Genomic DNA, 20576 nt, shown 5'->3' with positions numbered 1-20576 from the left:
AGTAGCCAACACGCAAAATATATAAAAACAAACCGTTAGGAATGTGCGCTGTGCACTAGCCACGACTTTAAGTACCCTGTAGAATGGTCGAGTGAGTGCTATAGTGGGGTAAATATGATGTGCTATACATATATATATATACACAGGATATACATAGATATCCTCTACTTACTTTATAGCAGGTAAATAAAATAGATCTAGATCTAGAATGTTGATTCCCTGTCTGGGCGCCATTGGAGCTCAGTCCTAAACACTCGAAAACAAAAAGATTTAAAATATAATTAAATATCCCTGTTTTCATAATATTGTAACAATTAGGTTTAAGCTCTGTCTCGCCCGAATGTAACTCCAAGAATGTCTGAATGGAGAACTCGGCCTCCTGTATGTATAAATATGAAGTAGGAAAAATTTTAATGAAAAAAAAAAAAAAATTAAAATGATTGAAGTTTTTTTTTTTTTTTTTTTGTATTCAAAGGATTTGTTTTTCTTTTGCATTATTCATATATTATATGTATAATATTATGTTATATTTACATTATATATTTCCCCATTTTAATACAGGCTTAAATATCATTTAAAAAAATATGATAAATAAAATACGTGTTTAAATACAATAAAGCCTGAATTCCTATTCCTATATAAAAAATTTCAAAATAAAAAAAAATTAAAACATAACATAAACAAAATTATTGTTTTCTTTAAATTGAAACAAAAAACATAAAATAAAATTTAAAAAAAAAATGTATTTGTTTTATTTTTAATTTAAAATTATTTTTTTTTAAGTCCATGTCTTTGTTCTAGCCAAATCCATTTGCTCGTCAAACCCATTGATAACATTCAATGGAATATCTTTCTCTCACAGATTCAAAGCGTTAACAAAGCCGAAATCAAACAAAACAAATTAAAAAAAAAAAAATAATTAAATAATTTACAATGTTATTAAACATGTCCGAAGAATGCACAATTGCTGCTCCAATGGAATACATAGAACACTGAATTAAAAATGCATTCATTTCGCTATCTATGGAGCAGACATAATTACATTAATCTATTATTTATTGTTTCAAACGGATCATGTATGCCAAATCTAAATATGCCCCACACGCGCTGCTCCACATAGAGTACAAAAAAGGAAAAAAAAGAAAAAGGGAACCCAACATCCCACCATATGTGTGAGTGTGTGTGTGTGATTGCGGGAATTTTTTCATCTTTAACCAACTTGATGTGTGTGTGTGTGTCAGCAAGTATTTGCAGCGCGTGCCTTTTGGCGTCCATGTGGTAACACACATTTATACCACCAGCCAGCCAACAGACACACTCACCCACACCCACAGGCACTCACACACACACACACACACACACACAGAGACCTCGCTCACCTATGCATAGAAAGAAATGTTTGCCTTAAATTACCGCCAGGCACACTTGCCTCTCCGCTCACCAACTTTATATATGTTTGTTTGTTTGTGTGCGTGTGTGTGTGTGTGTGTGTGTGTGTGTGTGTGTGCGTATGTGCTGGCGCGTGTGTGTGTGTAGCCGTGAGTCGCAAAACTTTGTCATTTAGTTAGGTGTAAGTTAGTTTTTGGCTTAGCAACGCCAACAGTAATACTAAAACACTTTAAACAGTTGCCATGGGGTCGCCGGATTCCGGCTAAAGGAGTTCTACGGAGAGAGTTTGCGTAATTTAGTGCAGTTGCAGAATGTGCGTACGTGTAGCATAAGACGTAAAGAGACACAGAGAAAGAGGCACACAGGCAGAGAGAGAAAGAGTGAGAGAGAGAGAGAGAGAGAGAGACGGGGAGAGATGGAGGGCGAGACACTGTGGGTTAGAGTTGACTTTCCGTTAAATCAAATAAACAGCTTGACGAAGCATTTGAAGAAATTACTTCAAATATGAGAACATTTAAAAATCGTGTTTCGTGTGCGCGCTGTGAGAGTGGAGAAAGCGGTGCTTGGAGACAAGGACTGTTGCTACATAAAACCTTAAGATATGTAAACATAATTAACAAAAATTCTCATTTATGAGCACAATTATTTTTGCCGACGTTTTGTAATTTGAGAAGGTCCCGAAGAGGGATTGGGGTAAAGGCAGCAGGAAGATGGAAGCTGAATGAAATAAAGGAGAGACAGAAGGAAACTGGCCTCAGAATGGTGGGGATGTGGAGAGAGACGGAGGAGAGAGAGACATAGAGAAAAAAAGGAAGAGAGAGAGAGAGAGAAGAGAAGGGAGGCAGAGCGAAGGAGAAAGTAAAACTGTAATAAAGAATGAGAATGTGTACAAGAGGGAGACACAGAAATAGAGAGAGAGAGAGATCGACAGAGGTCTATAGAAACAGAGAAACACAGAGAGTGAAATAGGGTAAAGAGAAAGACTGACTGAGAGAGTTAGAGATAGTCAGACGGGATAAAGGGAAAAAGAAAGATGGAAATACGGATTTACTGACTGAGAAAATATTCAAAATAGTGACAGAGCTAGAGAGCGAATAATACAGGGAGTTCCCAGAGAGATAAATAGGATAAAGGGAAGGACTGAATAAGAACGGAAGATTGATAGAGAAACAATAATACAGACTCTCTATCCATCTGTTCAATAGAAATAGTGTAAATGAGAAAATGTGAAGAAAGAGAGAGAGAGAGTGATTCTGAAAGATAATGAAAGAGTGAAACGTAGAAGGCGAGGAGATTCGAATGAGATGGAGATACAGAGAAGGGAGACGAGGAGTGCGAAAGGTATAAGCCGATATTATTATAGAGCAGAGCCATACAGAAATAAAGCGAGAGTAACCCAATTCGAAATCATGAGAATCGCATAGAAGCGTATTAAATAAAATACAATCCCCTTTCACCCTTCTTCTCTTACGCCATACGACACCCATGCAATCGTACTAGTAATGCAAGGGAACTCAGACACACTCTCGCTCCCCCCTTCTGCCTCCTCTCCGGCTTAATTAATAAGCAACTAATTCGCGAAGTGAGGCACTCTTTAAATGCTCATAGTATACTCGGCCCGACTGCGTTCCCTTGCATAACCCTGGCCATCCATATATGAGCTGGTAACTAAGACGCGCTCCAGCTGTACTCCCGAGCATGGAGCGGATTCCGCATCGATACATCTCAATGGCTGCCAACACTCATTAATGAGCTTTAATCGAATGATTAATTTCTTGAGAGCTAGCTGCTCTATTATGGCCATTTGAATGGCTGGCCATGGGACTGGTTTATCGGCCCACGCGTAGTTCTTACCTGGCGCTCGATGCCAAAGCGCTTCGATTGAAGAAAACTCTTTGGGCCATGCTGATTATTTTCTACTTTGTGAGTGACAGCAGCAGCAGTAGCTCTGTGGGCGTGGGTGTGGGGCATGGGGCGTGGGGTGTGGGGTGTGGCCTGGCTTGATTTGGATTGCCATGATGCCATGTAAAGCAGCAGAAAATCGATTAACATGGCTTTAATGGTCGCCCCACTCGCTTGCCAATTGCAACAGCATGTTGACAAGAGCGCGAAAAACTTCGTGCCAAGCAGCCACCTATATCGGCTGCCAGCGGTGTATATGCCGGAGCAGCTGGGTTTCCGGAAGTGCCGCACGTCTCCTGCCCCACCTCCGCTCGCCCCGCTCCCCCACAGGAAGTTGCTTTTGACTTCGCGCGTGCCGCGTGAGCCCGATTAAAGGTATTAATTGTGACAGATTTACGCATTCATTGTCTTGGGCGTGGCCCCCTCTCCCCCTCCACGTGCCCCGCTCCCCAAACATGGCGCACGGGCAAAAATTCAAATTTCGATGCTGTTAATGATGAGGCGAGAGGCTGCCTCAGCCTGAGCAGCTTTAAGTTGCTTAACTGAAATCCATTTTATTTTAAATACTATTTGAATGCAAGTTTCTTGTGACTTGTATAGAATTTATGGGAAAATACCGATCTTTAATATGCATTATATAGAGACTAACTACTACAAAAATCGAATGCATTATAGCCATATTATTAAATTAAATTGGATTTTATTCAAAATACTATTACTATATAATACTATATACATTTCTCTCGCAACTTTTATAGACATAATGATAACATTACCAATCCTTACTTCAATATATATTATATGGAGACTAAGCACTACAAAAATCGAATACATTATATCTATATATGTAATTAACATTATATCTATATATGTAATTACAGCAGATTCCGGTTATAACAACGGTCCCTTGAGCGTCGGAAGACGCTATAGCCGTGTAAATCTGCCCATATAAGTGTATCTGGGTACCAGAATTTTCGTCGCATTACGGACGCTATAAGCAGAGTCCTTATAGCCGGATTCTACTGTATTTAAAGTACTATATAAATCTCCCTTGCGACCTTTATAGACATTATGATAATAATATCAGTCCTTACTTTTCCATTCATTATATATACTATTTACTACATAAATCGGATATATAATTGACTTTAGCCATATTACTGGATCACTCTTGCCCGATGGCAGCTTAATTACATATTAACTTAAACAACTGCCCACGCGCCAGTTAAATGAGTATTCAGTGCATTACGTATGTATACGCAGTGTGGCCACAATTTAGCTGTCAGTGCGCATCACTCAGTTAAGTTTCAATTGAGCGAACGAGGCGAAACCGCAGATAAATTTGTTATAAACAATAAATTGCGAAATTATGTGCTTATACCAAAATGCGAATGCAAATATGATTTACACACACACACACACACACGAGATTCGGTAATGAGCTCCATGGAAATGCATGCCAGAGTGCATTTGAGTGGGCACTTGCCTTTAGCTGCCTCGAGGACCATGAGGTCAGGCTTCTCAATTAAGCTTTGTTTTTATTATTTGTGCAATTCTAAATTAGATAAATGAAATTACAATCCAACGCAGATGATGAATTCGTGGCTAGCTTTGAATGAGCGCTCGCTCCTGCCTGAAGTCATAGAACAAATTGCCATTAAATACATAGCTTCCAAATAACTGCTGACATACATTCATACATGTGCATATATGCAAAAGTGTCTCTCAAACACACTCTAAGAAAAAACTTAAAGAGCAATAGATTCCATTACTTCTCTAACCATTTCGTTAGCGATCAGCTACGACTGTTTGGTGGAGTGAAGTGAGGCAAAAGCTCTGTGTGTGTGTGTGCATCAGTGTTGCCAGTTTAGCCTATATCAGGCTAATGGAATAGCCAGGAATTCCGGCAGACTATGCAGAAGTTTTGGACCTCAAGAGAACTGTGCAGTAGAAGAAAATGCTGTCTAATCTTACAGTTAAAAATGTCATATAAAATATAAATAAATGTCATTATATATATAAATAATTATATATATACATAAATGAACAAACGTAATCTGATTTAACTATGAGTTTTTGTTTACCTATATATATCTGTTCGTATATACATACATATATATGCCTGTCTATCTGAGTCTGTCTCTCCGTCTGTTTCTCTCTCTGCCTGCCTAAAAAAATCAAAAGACGATGAAGAAAAATCAAAAGAGATCACTTAAGTTGTCTATATGCATGCAGCTGTATTCATTGAGTATTTATATTCAAGTAAAACGAAGTAAGAGTGCTTGAAGCAGCAGAGAGCGTTCCCATTGGTCAGTTGAGGCTCAACTGAAACGACCTCTACCTGGCACCGGGCCCAGAATTTAAGCACGTTTGAGTGTATGAGTGAAAGTCGTATATAAAGGGCAGCAGCTGCAGCATTTCTTCAGTCGCCCGGGCCTGGTGGGGGTCAGTCGTGCAGTGCAGTAAAGCTCCTGATCGTCCCGCTAAGCATTTGAAAATGGAGAAAATACCTAGAAGTAATATTTAGAGGAAATACTTGGAGAAAACACTTAGAGAAAATACTTACACAGCACCAGTTCCACTCAAGGCGCTCAGCAGAAGACGAAATAGAAAAGAATCAAAATCCTTTGCTCTGAGCGAGAGCGAGTGAGTGTGAAGATGTGAACGTAGAGAATAAGGCGACCAACTGTAATTTGCAAGCTATGATAAATATTAGATCGGAGATGAAGGAGAAGTCAACAATTTGGACAAGTTTCGACTCCTAAGAGTTAAGCCACTTTTTCATAAATTCTTGGTATTGAATATCGATATGTCAATCGAATATAGTTGATTATCGATACTCACATCGCTATTAAAAATTGTCAACGCAAATAATAATAATTGTGCACTGCAATAAAGAATAAGTAAAACAAATAAAATATACATATGCATAAGAATATATTTGTATATTTAATAAAATCTATCTGTCAGTAATAATAAAATAGAAATAATTTATTCACATTTTCTTTACATAAACTATGAACTTATTTTTATTAGAAATTATTTTTTATTTACATATTTGTTCACAATCTCTTTGTTATCTTTATATATATTGTGATTTTTGTAAAATTCCCAATTGGAAAACATTTATCTCAATTAGCATGTAAAAAAAAAAAAGAACTGCTCTATATGTAAAGAAATTTATTATTAAATTCTGACAATTGTAAATTGTAAATTGAAAACGACAAAAGCATTTAGCTAAATGCCTGATTCTCAGTAATGTGTGCAGCTCAACCGGCTAATACCCTGGCCAAGTCCGGTTTCAGGCCATTGCTATTTGAATCAATGGAAATTGGCCCAAAGTCCCCCTTGGCCTAGTTACCCAAAATAGCTGAACATAGCTTAATCATGCTGTACAAATGTGTGAGTGCATTGTACGAATTGTTGCACACGATGACACGGCTTATAAGTAGGTATCATGTATCATCATGTACCAACTACCATGCACCATCTACCATGCACCATGGCTGCATGTCCGTTCACAAACGTGCAGGATTCTCAGCTTGCCGTAGGATTGGCTTCGACTTTGGCTACGGCAACGAAAGTTTAGCGCATTGCAAATGAGGCATCGCTTCATGAATTAGCCACATGCATGCATGCATGTATGCATATACATATACATACACATGCGTGTGTGTGTGTGTGTGTGGGCTGTGTTTATGCGGCTCATTGTGGCTGTTGTAGTTGCAGTTGTTGTTCTTGTTGCTGTTGTTGTTGCTGTTGTTGTTGTTGAAAAGCGCAGTCCGTGCCAACACCCCGAGCAATGCAAATATATGCACAAGTGGATATAAGTACATTCAAGCTAGCATCAGCTGCCATTGACGAGGGACGAGAGATGCAACGCATGCAGCTGTAGTGGCTCCTGCTTGGTGTTGTTGTTGTTGTTGTTGTTGGACGTTGAAATGCATTTGGCCCGAGTCTGTTTGGCGCTCTGTATAAACAGCTAGCTGGCTGCATCAAAGAAAACCCCGCACGCATTGCCAAATGGCCAAAGTCTAGTTGGGCACCAACAGCATATGCCACGCCCACTAATGGAGGCCGTCGACGGCACACTGCACACTGCACCATCATCAGCAGCTAGCTAGCTCTGAGCCTTGAGGTTATTTCAAATGCGACGCAGCGAGACAATTCGTCAAGCACAATCAAGTGGGCAGCAGCTACGCCCCTCTCGCCCTCTCGCCCTCTCCCCCTCTCTCTCTACATATATATATGTATATTCATGTAGATGTATGCACGCCTCGCTGCATTTACCATGTCAACAGTGTTAAGCAGCATCATGCAGCCAGGGCTCCATGGAGCAGGACATTTGCTCCTCATAGTCAGGCAAAAAGCTCAGCCAGATGGAAAAATGACCGCATCGCTCGAAAGGCAATTAAAACGGAGCAGCAGTCGCAGTTTCAATCGAGAATTCATTTGACATTAAATGCGATAATATATATAGATATATATTTATATGTATGTATATGTGTATATGTATTTGTGGAGCTATGTATGCGCTATTGATGGCATGAATACATTAATTAATAATTAAGGCACATCGGATGGAAACTGCATTCAGCCAGCCTCAGCTAGCCAGACTCCTGGGACTTGTCGAACTCCTCGATGCGATTCTCCAGCTTGTCCACCTCGAGCCACATTAGCGAGGCATCGTGCCACGGCGGCGGCGGATCGGCATTGATGATCTCCATCAGGTTGGCGAGATGCTGGCGATCCTTGTCGATGGCCAGCTTGCGGCGCTGATGCATAACGGCACGCAGATTATCCATTTGACTGTCATCTGCCGAGCGCTTGACCCCAGTCTTGATGGTCTGACAGGCCTTGTTCCTTTTGTCGCACCTGTCCGACTCGACGCACACCTCGGATGCAATGTCCAGGTTGTGCTGGGGCTTCTGAAAAACGCTCCTGGGGCGAGCGATTTTGCGTGGCACCGGCACAGTTTCCAGCGAACTCAGCTTCACTTCTTCAGTTTGTGTGCCCACCGAGGCGGTGGCCCCAGTTGACTCCGGCAATTCAGATGGATTTGGGGCCGCATTTGGACCCGAATCTCCATGCGGTGTCGGGATAGGAGCTGGCTCCGGATTTGGATTTGGAGCCTCCTTCGGAGCTGCAGCCAGACTCAGAGTCTCAGCCTGATTCAGATTTTCAACCTGATTCAGAGTTTCAGCCTGATTAGGATTCGGATTCATTGAATCTATGATATTCATTTCCATCTCAAACAACTCAACTTGCTCAACTCAAAGAAATTCTTTTAATAGGCAATAAAAAAAAAAAAAAGAAAAACTTTTTTTTCAAACTTAATTTTCAGAGTTGTTTTCACTAGCTCAGCAAAAACTAAAAAGAACAAATGAAGCTTCGGCCGATTAACATCAAATTGGTGACAGTTAATCCATGGCTATCCTTGTTGAGCACAAATCATAACATTGCATCCAAATTTTGATAGATTCGCATGTTTATTTTGACAGGAGAGCATTTCGAAATCATTTCCGTTGCATACTTTTAAGAGCAAATAAAAAATCGAACGGAAAACCAAGCCAATTTGAACATTTTCTACAGTTAGCATTTTGATTTGAAAATCTATTAGACTTTTAATTAAACCCACTTTTAAGACTATATCCAAAAATCTAACGGAAATCCACATCTATCGTGCTGACTCTTAACATTGCCAGTTCCTTAGCATTGCCAGTTCCTTAACATCTCTGCTATAGCATTCCTGTCAGTCATTTAAATGACAGATGATTATTTAGACACGTAATTAAGAAAGAAATAGAGGCAAAAGTTGGCTGATAATGGAACCACTGCGATTCTTCACTTAGCTATACGCCCTATAGACATCCTACTCTCTTTTTCCATAATTCCATCGAACCCTTTTATAGCTGTAATTCCAATTACTTAGATTTATGACTGTTTTATTCAGTTCATTGTTGCGGCTCTATAGCTAGTGAGTGGGCCCAATATATAAATCTTAGATCTACAATTACTAACTTAGTTCTACAGTATATCAGGTTTATTGGATTCCCTGGCGATGCAGCCTTCGCCTGTTTCACGCGCTGCCCTGGATGCGTTTTCAGTCTATTCGCCTATCTGGAGTTGAGTCGCCCAGTGAGCTCGCCGAGGAATCGCTAGATGCCCTTTTATCCTCAAAAGCTAATTAGCTCCTGTCCATCTTCGTGACGCTTTGTCTTGCTAAATTTGAATTTCGTTGATGGAAGCGCACTCCGCAGAGCTCTTGAACTGATGGTGGTGCACCACCTTTCGGCCCAGCAGGAGGCCTCTTCTGCAGATATGTCACGCGACCACATGGCGATGTCATCTATGGCGATGGGTCACTTTAAAGGCCCCATAAGGCAGCTACCATAGCGTGAATATTAGCTGGTAGTTTTTTCTGTACGTGGAGTGTTTGATGTGGGAGCTCTATCTGTCCTCGCTCTCTCTCTCTCTCTCTCTCTCTCTCTCTCTCTCTCTCTCTCTCTCTCTCTCTCTCTCTCTCTGAGCTTGCTCTCTCTGTGCTCGCTCTTTCAATGCTTGATCTCCCATTGCGTGCTCTATATATGTATGCGTGTTCTCCTTAGCTCTTGCAATGCTGGCTCTACCAATGCCCGTTCTTCCTGGCTTTGCTCACCCCATGCAATCTCCATATGAGCTTGCTCTTTCTGCGCTCGCTCTTACAATGCTTGATCTCCCAATACTGGCTCTACCTATGCTCGCTCCTACCTATGCTCTACCTATGCGCATTATTTCTGGCTTCGCTCTGCCAATGCTGGCTCTATGTATGCGGAGTCTCCCTGTACTCGCTCTTCCAATACAGACTCTGAGCAAAGGCATTGCTAAATTCAAGCTCAAGACGGACGGACGTTGTTGTGATATGCTGTAGTACCTATATCAGAGTGGAAAAAGCCGCAAACTGCGGTCGCATGCAAAAATCAGAAAAAAAAACCTTGAACTTTTTTATAAGCATAATACGACTTACCATGCATGGTTAGTGATAATACGCCGTTGGAGACACGGAAGACCCTTCATCATATAAAATATATATACATATAATATACATGAACAAATGATAATATAATATCATTACTTATTCAATAGGCAAGCAATTAAAATAACCTAAAAAAATAAGCAGTCTGAGTATTATATTATATAATAAACTAGCTATATTTATGAAAAATATATATATTATTAATATGCTGGTTAATGGACGAATAGGCTATATATATGTAGATATACGTCTTAAAAAACAAATTTTAAAAAAATATAAAAAAAAACAATATATAATAGAATAAATAAAATATCATTTCTTTGTGAAATTCAATTTTTTACAATTCTGCACAATATTATATTTTGCTTATATATGTATATATATATATATATATATATATATGTATATATATTTAGATAAGTTGCAAAGCAACTCTAGCTAACAACTCTGTGCAGACAAGGTCCACCCTAAAATGCGACATGAGCCGAGAACGAAAGCAATGCAATAAAGATAAGTGGAACAAAGACAAAGACAAAGAGAACAAATATAAACAAGCGAATGCATGGAGCAGCACAATCAGAATCCGATCGCTGCCTGCTGTGGCTGTCAGTAGCGGACTTAGTTCGGGTTCGTTAGCACGCATCGAGTGGAATTCGAGGCAACAGAATGCCACGCCCAATACTCTTGATACATGGCGGAGCGGGAGACATTACCGATGCGCGCGTGGAAGGCAAGTTCAAGGGCATCAAAGACGCGCTTCGGGCAGCTTGGAAGCATCTTGAGCCGGGTGGCGCAGAGACGTCGAGCAGCGCATTGAATGCCGTGGAGGCAGCAGTGCGCTCCATGGAGCTGGACGAGTCCTTCAATGCGGGCTACGGCTCGTGCCTGAACACCGCCGGCGCTGTGGAGATGGAGGCCAGCCTTATGGAGGGGCGGGAAATGCGTGCGGGCTGTGTGACCCTGCTGACGGACGTCATGCATCCGATTACGGTGGCCTGCCGACTGATGGAGAAGCGCCGGCATGTATTCCTCGGCGGCCAGGCAGCCCAGGAGCTGGCGCTGAGCACCGGCAGTGAAAAGCTGCCAGCCGGCGCCCTGGTCACGGACAGTGCTCGGCAGGCATTGCGTGAGTTCCTGGAGCAAGAAGCTAAGGGTCTGGACACCACCTTTGCCCGCACCGAGCTGGATGATGCCCGCACCGATCCAAAGGGCGATACGGTGGGCGCCGTTGCCATGGATGCGAGCGGACTCATCGTAGTGGGCACCTCGACCGGCGGCATCACTGGCAAGTGGCCGGGCCGCATTGGCGACACTCCGCTGCTCGGATGCGGCACCTATGCCGACAATACTGTTGGCGGCGTCTCCACCACAGGGCACGGCGAGACCATAATGCGCTACAATCTCGCACAGCGCATTTTGGGCGCCATACAGCACCAGGGACTCAGTGCTCAGGCAGCCGCCGAGAGGGAGTGCCAGAAGATGACTGAGCGCATCGGCGGCACAGGCGGCGCCATTGTCATCGATCACAAGGGCGAGGTGGGCATCAGCTGGACGTCACGGCGCATGGCCTGGGGCTATGTGCGCGACGGCATCATTCATTATGGAATCAACCACAACGAGGTATTTCAGGAGCCGCTGGTAGCCAAGGCGGAATAATTATGCAACTCTGAAGGAGTAATATGATATACATATGTATATGTATGTATGTATGTATGTGAATCAATAAACCATATATGTATGAATCCCAAACAGAGACATTTTTCTGAACATCATCTTTAACCATCTTTAACAATATAATGATAGAGACTAATGTACATACCATAGTACATATGTGTGTGGATTAATTCAAAATAAATAACAATTATCAATAATATTCAGTTTTACAAATTAAAGCTAAGGCTGTTCAACTCGAAAGTAAAAGCAGTCGAGGAATTGGCACTGACAAATCGAAATGATTTGAGATTAAAGTAATCTAGGCATTTATGTATGTATGTATATACTTTGGGATTTAAGAATGTATATAAGTACATACATATGTATATATATATATATATATTTATATGTATATATGTTGCCAATAATTAGCTCCATTACACGTATTTAGCTTTTAGATTGATAACAGCAGTGCCAGAGGTGCTCAATCTCCAACAATGCTAAAGACCCACGAGCCACAGCGACGTCAGACTGTTAACTTAACAGAGTCGTTGCATAGCTTAACATCAGACAAGTCTGTTATTAATTATCTTGCAAGTAAACTAATGCGAAATGCAGGGCAAGGCGGTTGGTTCTTTTAAAAGATTCAGCAAGTTAATGGACAGTTGACATGGACATGGACATGACATGGCAGACAAGCGGCCCAGGGGTCTGTGGTGAGAAGCGGCATGGAAAAACTGCTAGCAGGTGCCCTTCTCACAGTTGCTGTTGGAGAGGATTAGCGTATATATAAAGACTGGAAGCTCAGTGCTTTGATTACTGTACACGCACCCATTCAAGGAGCGATACGATGAGCGCCGTTGCCATGGATGCAAACGGGTTGATTGGGAGGGCACGTCGACTGGCGGCATCTCCGGCAGCTATGCCGATAATACTGTTGGCGACATATCCTGCACTGGCAATTCTTAATGGGATCCTTCACAATGAGGTATTTCAGGAGCCGCTGGTTATGTAATTGTCAACAGTACCTTCAATAAAACATAAAATACTTTGAATAAATTACGTTTAGTAAAGCACAAAATTAACTATATCTAAATAATAAAGGTCTAATGTATGTACAGTATTAAGAGGCTTAAACTATCTTAAACCATAGCTATAGTAACTATAAGCTATATAAATTCTACAAAATTGTTCATAATTCCCAGACTGAAATGTGGATTCCTTTAACTTGACAACTAACTAAAGTTATAAACAAATATGTCATAAACCTGAGACAGAATGAAAAATCGAGCATTTATCGCAAAATATGTGCAAGTGCCGCAACATTGCTGGGCATTGCTCCTATCATGGCGAGTTCAACTTAAAACTATTTCTCGCAGTGCCACTTAATCAATGTAATCAATCTGACCTATTTACACTTAATTTGGACAATCAGAGTGAGGCTGTCCATGAAATTTACAAATGAATGCAAGATTACGCTGCTGAACACTCAGACATTACGCAGAGATTGCACACGATCTTTGCCAGCCAGCCAGCCAGCCAGTGGCTAACCCTGGCCACCCCGGGGAGCCACCTCGCGCTGCGACTCGTGCGCTTCAGTGGTGCCATAACAGTATTTGGCCGCCTCATTGCGGTACTTGTTCTCATGCTCGACAGAATGTGAGTTAGTGCGACACTTGACCAGGCACAGCTCAAAGTGGTCCACAACACTGGCGTAGATATATTTCTGTGTGTTGTGCGCCTGCAGCACTTGCTCCAGCAGAGATCGCTTATTCGGATGCAGGCAACAGGAGACACAATATTCATAGACGCCGCAACAGTGTGATGTGGTATTGCAACTGTAGCAGCTATAGTAGCTAATCCCGGCCAACTCCACGTTGCAGCAGCCATTGACCAGCATCTGTTCCCGTAGGCATACGAATCCTCGCTCATCGGCCAGCAGCTGCTGCCCTTGCACCGAATTGCGACAACGTAAGTCGGGATCCTTGGTGCGATTGAGATGTTCTTCGGGCGGCAGCAATTGCTGCTTCCATAGCAGCGGGCGTGTCCGTTGTGGTTTATATTCATCGTAATGCAGCGCACTGAAGGCTCCCTCCTGTTGGGCATACAACAGATTGTTATGAATCCATTATTGATACCAATTCCCTATGCACGACTCACCTGATCAAAGAGGTTGCCGAATATGTAAAGGATGGCCAGCAGTACTAGAATTATATAAATAATGCGTCGTCGTAGCAATCGTGTGAGTGCGGCTGGCCACATCGTATGCGTCTACGGACATGGGCATCGGCATCATTGCCAGCGGTGTTTTCAGGCAGTTAGTTTCGTCAAAGCTGGAAGCGATGCTGTTTCTGCTGCGGCTGTCGTTCAGTGTGACAATTGCTTGAACGCTGTGCGCGCATTTGATTTTCGAATCTCTAACAAAATAGTTGGCGAAATATTTGCATTTGTTTTGGGCCGAACAGCTGTGCGCAGCGTTGCCACACATTGAAAAGTGAATGGCATGAACGATTACATTTCATAGGAATTATCGATTGTCTTCAAATAATTTAAATAAATTACTTTAGTATATTTAAAAACTACGATCAATTTTTTTATTTTGTATTTACTTTTAATCAATTTATGGTATACAAAATTGTTGTGTTTTACATTTTTTCTTTTAAGAGTACAGGACACATTATCCTTTTTTACTTAAACAATGGAATTTATTTAATGGAAATTGACTTGTTAGAAATTAATGTAAGTACGATTAAAAATGTTTAGTTCTTTTCAGATTTTAGTCTACTAAGGAAAATTAAATTACATAAACGACTACATCTCACTAGAATTATCGATTGTCTTCAAATATTATAAATTGAATACTTTACCAATTGTTAACATTGTAATGTGTGAAAGCTACAAGCATTTAAGGATTAGACAATACTAGCATTAAACCAATTTTATTTCGTACTTTATGAAACAGCCTAGCAAAGTAAACATATGATTAGACTATCTATCTAATTTTCTTCTTCATCTGATACTGATTCTGCTAGTTCCTGCTGAGCTTTGTACGCTCTTATTTTCTCACGCAAAGCTATGTCGGGCTCCAGATGCTTAAGGCTTATGCAACTTTTGATCGGGCATCCTACTATTGGACAGCGTACACCGGAATTGCCTTGTAACATAGCATCCACACTATCTTTTTCGTAGTGATGCCCGCACTTAGTGTTTCGCACTGGATTCAACATTAACTTCTTTGACCATGGATCAAACATTGAGACAACTTTGCCACCTGGCTCAACAACCTCGGTCACTTCCTCATCATTTACGTTTGTTGCATTCGAATCACCTCCTACGGCAGTCATTCGTTGTTTAAACTCTTTATACTCAGCCGATTGCTTAATATTGGTGCGTTTCCTTTCTTCATTTTCCAAAATCTCTGCACATTTGGCATTTGCCTCTTCGACTGTTTCAGCTTCATTTAATACGTTCTGCAAAGCAGCATCTATGCGTTTGTGCTTGGCCTTCAAAGCAATTATATCTTCGCCTATCTTCAATCGATCCTTCATTGTTTCATTAAGCAATTTTTGTACATTTTCGCGGAAATTGTCATCACAACCTTAAAACAATTAGTTTGTACCTTAGATTTACCTCATCAAATATAATTAGATTTGTATACTTACAGTTTTCCAATGATCTTATAAACTCGGTGTTTTCAATAATAGTTTGTTTGACATCTTCAAGGCTACTTAAAAACTCCATTAGCTTTGTAATATTTTTGCTTCCAATCCAAATCTTAAACTTCTGGGAACCGATTATTCAGCTTAGGATTTAGTTATCGGAACTTATCCATCGGATTGTGAGCTGAACCAGTAGCTTGCTAATACAAGCAGGCTTTTCTTTAAAAGGAAATCCCATGTCAACAGAATACACAGCACAAGAAAATCATTTGAAATTTCAAAATATAGAATTGTGTACTATTGTTATTACCATCAGGAGCTTGTAGGCTTTGCTTTCCGAATTTATTTTAGCACAAAATTTTGTTTTTTTACTAATATAAATCCAAAAAACTACAAAATTTCTTGCAATATTCTTTGCGTTTGTATTTTAAAAAAAAAACCTCTCTACCATAAATTAATTAGAGGCAAAGGTAATCGTAACCACTTGCTAGCCGGTGCAAACGAAGAACTAGTTCACTTTGAAGCGGCGCGGAATCAATGTGATTCCATTGGTACACCAATACAACTCTAGATAGCAACAACAGCATTAACTGCTCAGAACATTAAGAAGTTGAGGTGAAAGTGGCAAAAGCCTCTAAGCGCTAGCGTGGAAGCAACGTAGCGGAGAACGGGGCTTTACAGTTGCAAGATAGCCAACATACCAACATAAGGAGACAGCTCAGCGGAACTGTCAAAAAGTCTAACCCGGAGAAAGGAGCAACAGCTGTTGCTAGCCACAGACACACACACATACACTTACACACAGGCACACACGTACAAAATGCCACACAAACAGTCTCAAAGCTGGATTTACACCTGCCTCTTGGTCAGTATCTTGCCTACATTGTGCGTGGGCTTACTCGACGGTCTCTACTGTGGCAAAGAAAACTGTTACGATGTGCTGGGCGTCACACGTGAATCCTCAAAGTCGGAGATCGGCAAGGCCTACCGGCAGCTGGCACGCAAATATCATCCCGATCTGCACCGTGGCGAGGAGGCCAAGGCGCTGGCCGAGCAGAAGTTTAAGCTCGTTGCCACCGCCTACGAGATACTGCGCGACGAGGAGTCCCGCACAGACTACGACTACATGCTGGATAACCCGGACGCCTACTATGCGCATTACTATCGCTACTACCGACGACGTGTGGCACCCAAAGTCGATGTGCGCGTGGTGATCGTGGTGACGTTGACCGTGATTTCTATAATCCAGTACTACTCTGGTTGGCAGCGCTACGATGCTGCCATCAAATACTTTTCAACGGTGCCCAAGTATCGCAACAAGGCGCTGGACATAGCCCGAGATGAGATCCAGGAGCGAGTGCACAATCGCAAGGGCAAGAATCGCAAGAGCCTATCGAAAACGGAACAGAAAGAGGAAATCGAGCGTATCATACGCAAGGTAATCGAGGAGAAAATGGACGTTCAGGGCGGCTATGCGAAGCCGACGCTATGGGATGTGCTGTGGGTGCAGCTGCTCATCTGCCCGTACACGCTGTTCAATTTCATTGCGTGGCACGCGCTGTGGTTCTGGCGCTACACGGTGCTCAAGCAGCCGTACGGGCGGGAGCAGCAGCTCTATTTGATACGACGCCACATGGGCATGGGTCAGCACCAGTTCAATTCACTGGAGGACAAACAGATCGAGGAGTATCTGCAGCTTGAACTGTGGAAGCGCGACAATTTTGTCGCGTGGAAGGCCGATCAGGACGAGGACATGAAGAAGAAATTGGCCGAGAATCCGCGCTACAAGGCCTACAGGCGCTACATGAAGAACCATGGGCCCGGGCGCATCACCTTCGAGGATTAGAGGACGAGTACGGCATCTGTTGATGTTCAAGTTTTATTGTTCCAACGTGTCGCCATGGGCCAGTCAACTGTAATTTATTGTTTTCAACGTTCTCTCATCTAGCAGACATCAATGTTTTTTTTTATTTTTTGTTTTTCTTTTAACAATTTGTTCGTGTCTAGGGCGAAGTTTTGCAATAGCTTAAAAATAAATTATGTTAATAATTCTGTTGGCCATTTGGACACTGCCCGCAGGGCAGCAATGGCCAAAGCGTTGACCTCGCCACCAAAACCGGTTCCAAAAACGTGCTTACTCGCGTTTCATCTCTCATCTTTCATCTTCCACATCTGCCAGCAGAAACGTGCGATAAACGCGAAACCGAAAACCGAGAACCTCTCTGTTTTTTTTCTCTCCTTTTTTAAAGTTGTTAGCTCAATTGTCCGAATTTTTATATAGCAAATATACAAAACACTAAATATTAAATAAAAACTAAATATTTAAATGAGAGTTACAAGTAAATGCTAATTGAAATTGTATTCTATAGTAATGTACATATTTGTATTTGTTGTAGGTCGGACAGAGTCGTAACATTTTAGAATTATTTCGAAATGGCCTTTGGAACATGTGGGACTATATGAATGTGGAGCACTCTGACAAATTCTTGCATGTGGAGCGCCAAATTCGTGTATACAGTTGTGCTTCAATCCACATAACTGAATCCGCATATTATTGTTGTTGTTGTTGCTTCTGTTTCTGTTTTTGAATATATGTTGGAAACCGTTGCCAACTCGACTTTATTTACACAGCTGATGAGCTCTAGACTAATTTGTTTTGCACGCGTGCTTAAGACCTAAAGGTGGGTCAATGGATTGGGTAATTGGAGTTGCGTGGGCAGGGGCTGGGGCTGGGGCTGGGGCAGGGGGAGAGGCAATACAACTATTCCATCAAGTATTTGGTATCGCTGACAAGTTCATCGGCATCGAGTAGACCGCTAACAAGCCCGAACGGCACCTTGACATCTTGAACGTTCTGGAATTCGCTATCGTCCAGCTGCGTATCATGATAATCGTCCAGATTCTGCTCAGCGTCGTCCGCATCATCGTCGTTGAACATGAAATCATTTGTGACAATGCACTCTTCCAGCACTTTGGCCTGTTCGCCGCCCGCCTGGTTGAGATTGGTCATTCCGATGCCAACGCTGACACTGTCATCATCATAGGAATCATCGTCTCCAACGGCCAAATCGCGGTCATTGTAATGCAATTGTGATTGTTGCTGCTGCTGCTGTTGTTGTTGTTGTTGTTTTCGCAGCTGCTGTTCCTGTTGATGCTGTTGCCTCTGCTGCTGCCCCTTTTGCTTCTGTCGCTTTCGCGTCGGCAGCCGCAGTGACATTCCCGTGCCTGGGTCCACCACCGGCTGTTGCTTCACATGCTGGGCTATATGCGTGGCCAGATAGGATTTCTTGGTGAATCCCTTGTCGCACTGCGTGCACTGAAATTGCTTTTTGCCCGTGTGCACGCGCCGATGCACGGACAGCACATGGGCATAGGCGAATCCCTTATTGCACACCTCACAGATGTACGGCCGCTCCCCGGTATGAATCCGTTCGTGCTTCTTGCTGCTGCCAAAGTCGGAGAAGCGACGTTCGCAGTAGAGGCAGCCATACGGCTTCTGTCCGGTGTGGACTCGCATGTGGCGACGCAGCTCCACATTCGAAATGAACGCCTTCTGGCACACTTCGCACGGATATGGCCGATCGTTGTTGTGCCGGCGCATATGCGCATTGAGCGCATGCTGATACTTGTATGTGTTGCCGCAGATGTCACAGATCTTGGGCTCTGTGGGGCGGCGTGGTCGCACTCCGCTGACATTGACGATTACATTGTTTCCGGTTCCACTGCTATTGTTGTTGTCGCTGCTTTCGATGTTGATGTTGTTGTCCTCGTTGTTGTTGTTGTTGTTGACTGGAGCACACTGAGTGGTCTGTGCCGGTAAATACTCGTCCTCGGCCAGCTTATAGTCCTGATCATCGTCGTCCTGCTGCTGGTCCTGCTCCTGGTCTTGTTCCAGTTCCTGCTCGTGCACGAACTCTTGATCCATCTCCAGATCGTTGTCCTGCTCCGATTCACATTGCTGCTGCTGCAGTTGCTGCTGCTGCTGCAGTTGCTGCTGCTGCTGCAGTTGCTGCTGCTGTTGCTGTTGCTGCTGCTCCGCTTGTTCGGCAGCCCAATCCACATCCAGTGCAATCACCTTGTCTTCCTCAGCATCTGAAGGGATACTAGCCACATCTTGCAGCATGAGTGTAGTTGCGCTATCGTCTGGCTGAATCATGAGTGCGTGCACCTCAACATCCACATCATCCACATCATCCACATCATGCACTTCGGCAACATCATCATCGTCATTGTAATACTTAACTTTTTTGGCGGTTGGCTCAGCTGGCAGACGCTTTACTCGGAGACCGGATGGCAACTTGAGATGTTGTGTTTGCTCCAATATCAGTTTATCGACGTCCACAAGCTGTGTGGCCGAAGCTGCCGATTGGAATATCTTTTGTGCTTCTAGGCATTTCTGTTGGAAACGATAGGTGATGCTTAGCTCGTTGCGGCATCCATGGCAGATTTTGTCGGGCAGCTGTGCGAGGAGCGGCCTCTCCAACTGCAATGCACTGCAACTACGTATTTTATCCACAATCTGCATATGAGGTGTCTCCAGATCTTGACCATAAATTGAACAATATCCAGGCTCCGCGCGCAAACATATTAGGCACACAACGCCTAGATCTACAAGCCCCGAATCAGGACCTAAATTACGCGGCATTGCTTAAAGTTTGTTATGAGTGCTAAAAACATAACGCCTTTACTCGCACACAAACACGATTGCACACATAGAAACATACAAATATGGATACTATATTTTGTGTGTCTATTTTGTGAGTGTTGCTCTTTTTGTTGTTAGTTCTTGTTAAACACTATCGATAGTTTGTTAGTTCATACCGTGATGATGATAGTCGATGCTATCGATATACATTTACCAACAGCCAGGCCAGTGACGTCACAACTTGATAATTTTATTATCTTTAATATTATCTCTAACCATATGGTTAGTAATATTATCATCTGTAAAGAGGAAC

General features: G+C 42.5%; 6 protein-coding genes and 1 long non-coding RNA gene across 8 annotated transcripts; 2 read left to right on the top strand and 5 right to left on the bottom strand.

Annotated features, from left to right (window-relative positions):
• Positions 1-5503: 5503 nt before the first annotated feature.
• On the bottom strand, positions 5504-6183 carry LOC122757908. The gene is made up of 2 exons (XR_006358101.1): positions 5858-6183; positions 5504-5801 (listed from the first exon to the last, which is right to left on the bottom strand). It is a non-coding gene; the product is annotated as an uncharacterized LOC122757908 (long non-coding RNA).
• Positions 6184-7754: 1571 nt separating this feature from the next.
• Positions 7755-8681, bottom strand: LOC6584279. Its single transcript, XM_002009899.4, has one exon. It carries the CDS (start codon positions 8538-8540, stop codon positions 7899-7901), a length of 642 nt encoding a protein of 213 aa, XP_002009935.2. The 5' UTR covers positions 8541-8681; the 3' UTR covers positions 7755-7898.
• Positions 8682-10872: 2191 nt separating this feature from the next.
• Positions 10873-12055, top strand: LOC6584278 (probable isoaspartyl peptidase/L-asparaginase CG7860). Its single transcript, XM_002009898.4, has one exon. It carries the CDS (start codon positions 10973-10975, stop codon positions 11960-11962), a length of 990 nt encoding a protein of 329 aa, XP_002009934.1. The 5' UTR covers positions 10873-10972; the 3' UTR covers positions 11963-12055.
• A 953-nt stretch (positions 12056-13008) lies between these two features.
• On the bottom strand, positions 13009-14461 carry LOC6584277 (SREBP regulating gene protein). The gene is made up of 2 exons (XM_002009897.4): positions 14120-14461; positions 13009-14054 (listed from the first exon to the last, which is right to left on the bottom strand). The coding sequence occupies exons 1-2, from the start codon at positions 14219-14221 to the stop codon at positions 13506-13508; spliced, it is 651 nt and encodes a 216-aa protein (XP_002009933.1). The 5' UTR covers positions 14222-14461; the 3' UTR covers positions 13009-13505.
• A 421-nt stretch (positions 14462-14882) lies between these two features.
• On the bottom strand, positions 14883-15818 carry LOC6584276 (E3 SUMO-protein ligase NSE2). The gene is made up of 2 exons (XM_002009896.4): positions 15622-15818; positions 14883-15557 (listed from the first exon to the last, which is right to left on the bottom strand). Exons 1-2 carry the CDS (start codon positions 15698-15700, stop codon positions 14956-14958), a joined length of 681 nt encoding a protein of 226 aa, XP_002009932.1. The 5' UTR covers positions 15701-15818; the 3' UTR covers positions 14883-14955.
• Positions 15819-15921: 103 nt separating this feature from the next.
• LOC6584275 (dnaJ homolog subfamily C member 25 homolog) lies at positions 15922-17962 on the top strand. Its single transcript, XM_002009895.4, has one exon. The coding sequence runs from the start codon at positions 16439-16441 to the stop codon at positions 17462-17464; it is 1026 nt and encodes a 341-aa protein (XP_002009931.1). The 5' UTR covers positions 15922-16438; the 3' UTR covers positions 17465-17962.
• Positions 17564-20425, bottom strand: LOC6584274 (Krueppel homolog 1). 2 transcript variants are annotated; one of them, XM_032732430.2, is made up of 2 exons: positions 19625-20425; positions 17564-19588 (listed from the first exon to the last, which is right to left on the bottom strand). In XM_032732430.2, exons 1-2 carry the CDS (start codon positions 20261-20263, stop codon positions 18380-18382), a joined length of 1848 nt encoding a protein of 615 aa, XP_032588321.1. In that variant the 5' UTR covers positions 20264-20425; the 3' UTR covers positions 17564-18379. The 2 variants fall into 2 exon arrangements, with proteins under 2 accessions (XP_032588321.1, XP_002009930.2); XM_002009894.4 differs by having other exon boundaries at positions 17564-20425.
• Between the last annotated feature and the right edge of the window lie 151 nt (positions 20426-20576).

This window comes from Drosophila mojavensis, unplaced genomic scaffold (assembly GCF_018153725.1).
Source record: "Drosophila mojavensis isolate 15081-1352.22 unplaced genomic scaffold, ASM1815372v1 contig_136, whole genome shotgun sequence".
In the NCBI taxonomy this organism is placed as follows: domain Eukaryota; kingdom Metazoa; phylum Arthropoda; class Insecta; order Diptera; family Drosophilidae; genus Drosophila; species Drosophila mojavensis.
Note: the sequence above shows the minus strand (reverse complement) of the source record. Positions and strands in the feature narration are given on the sequence as shown.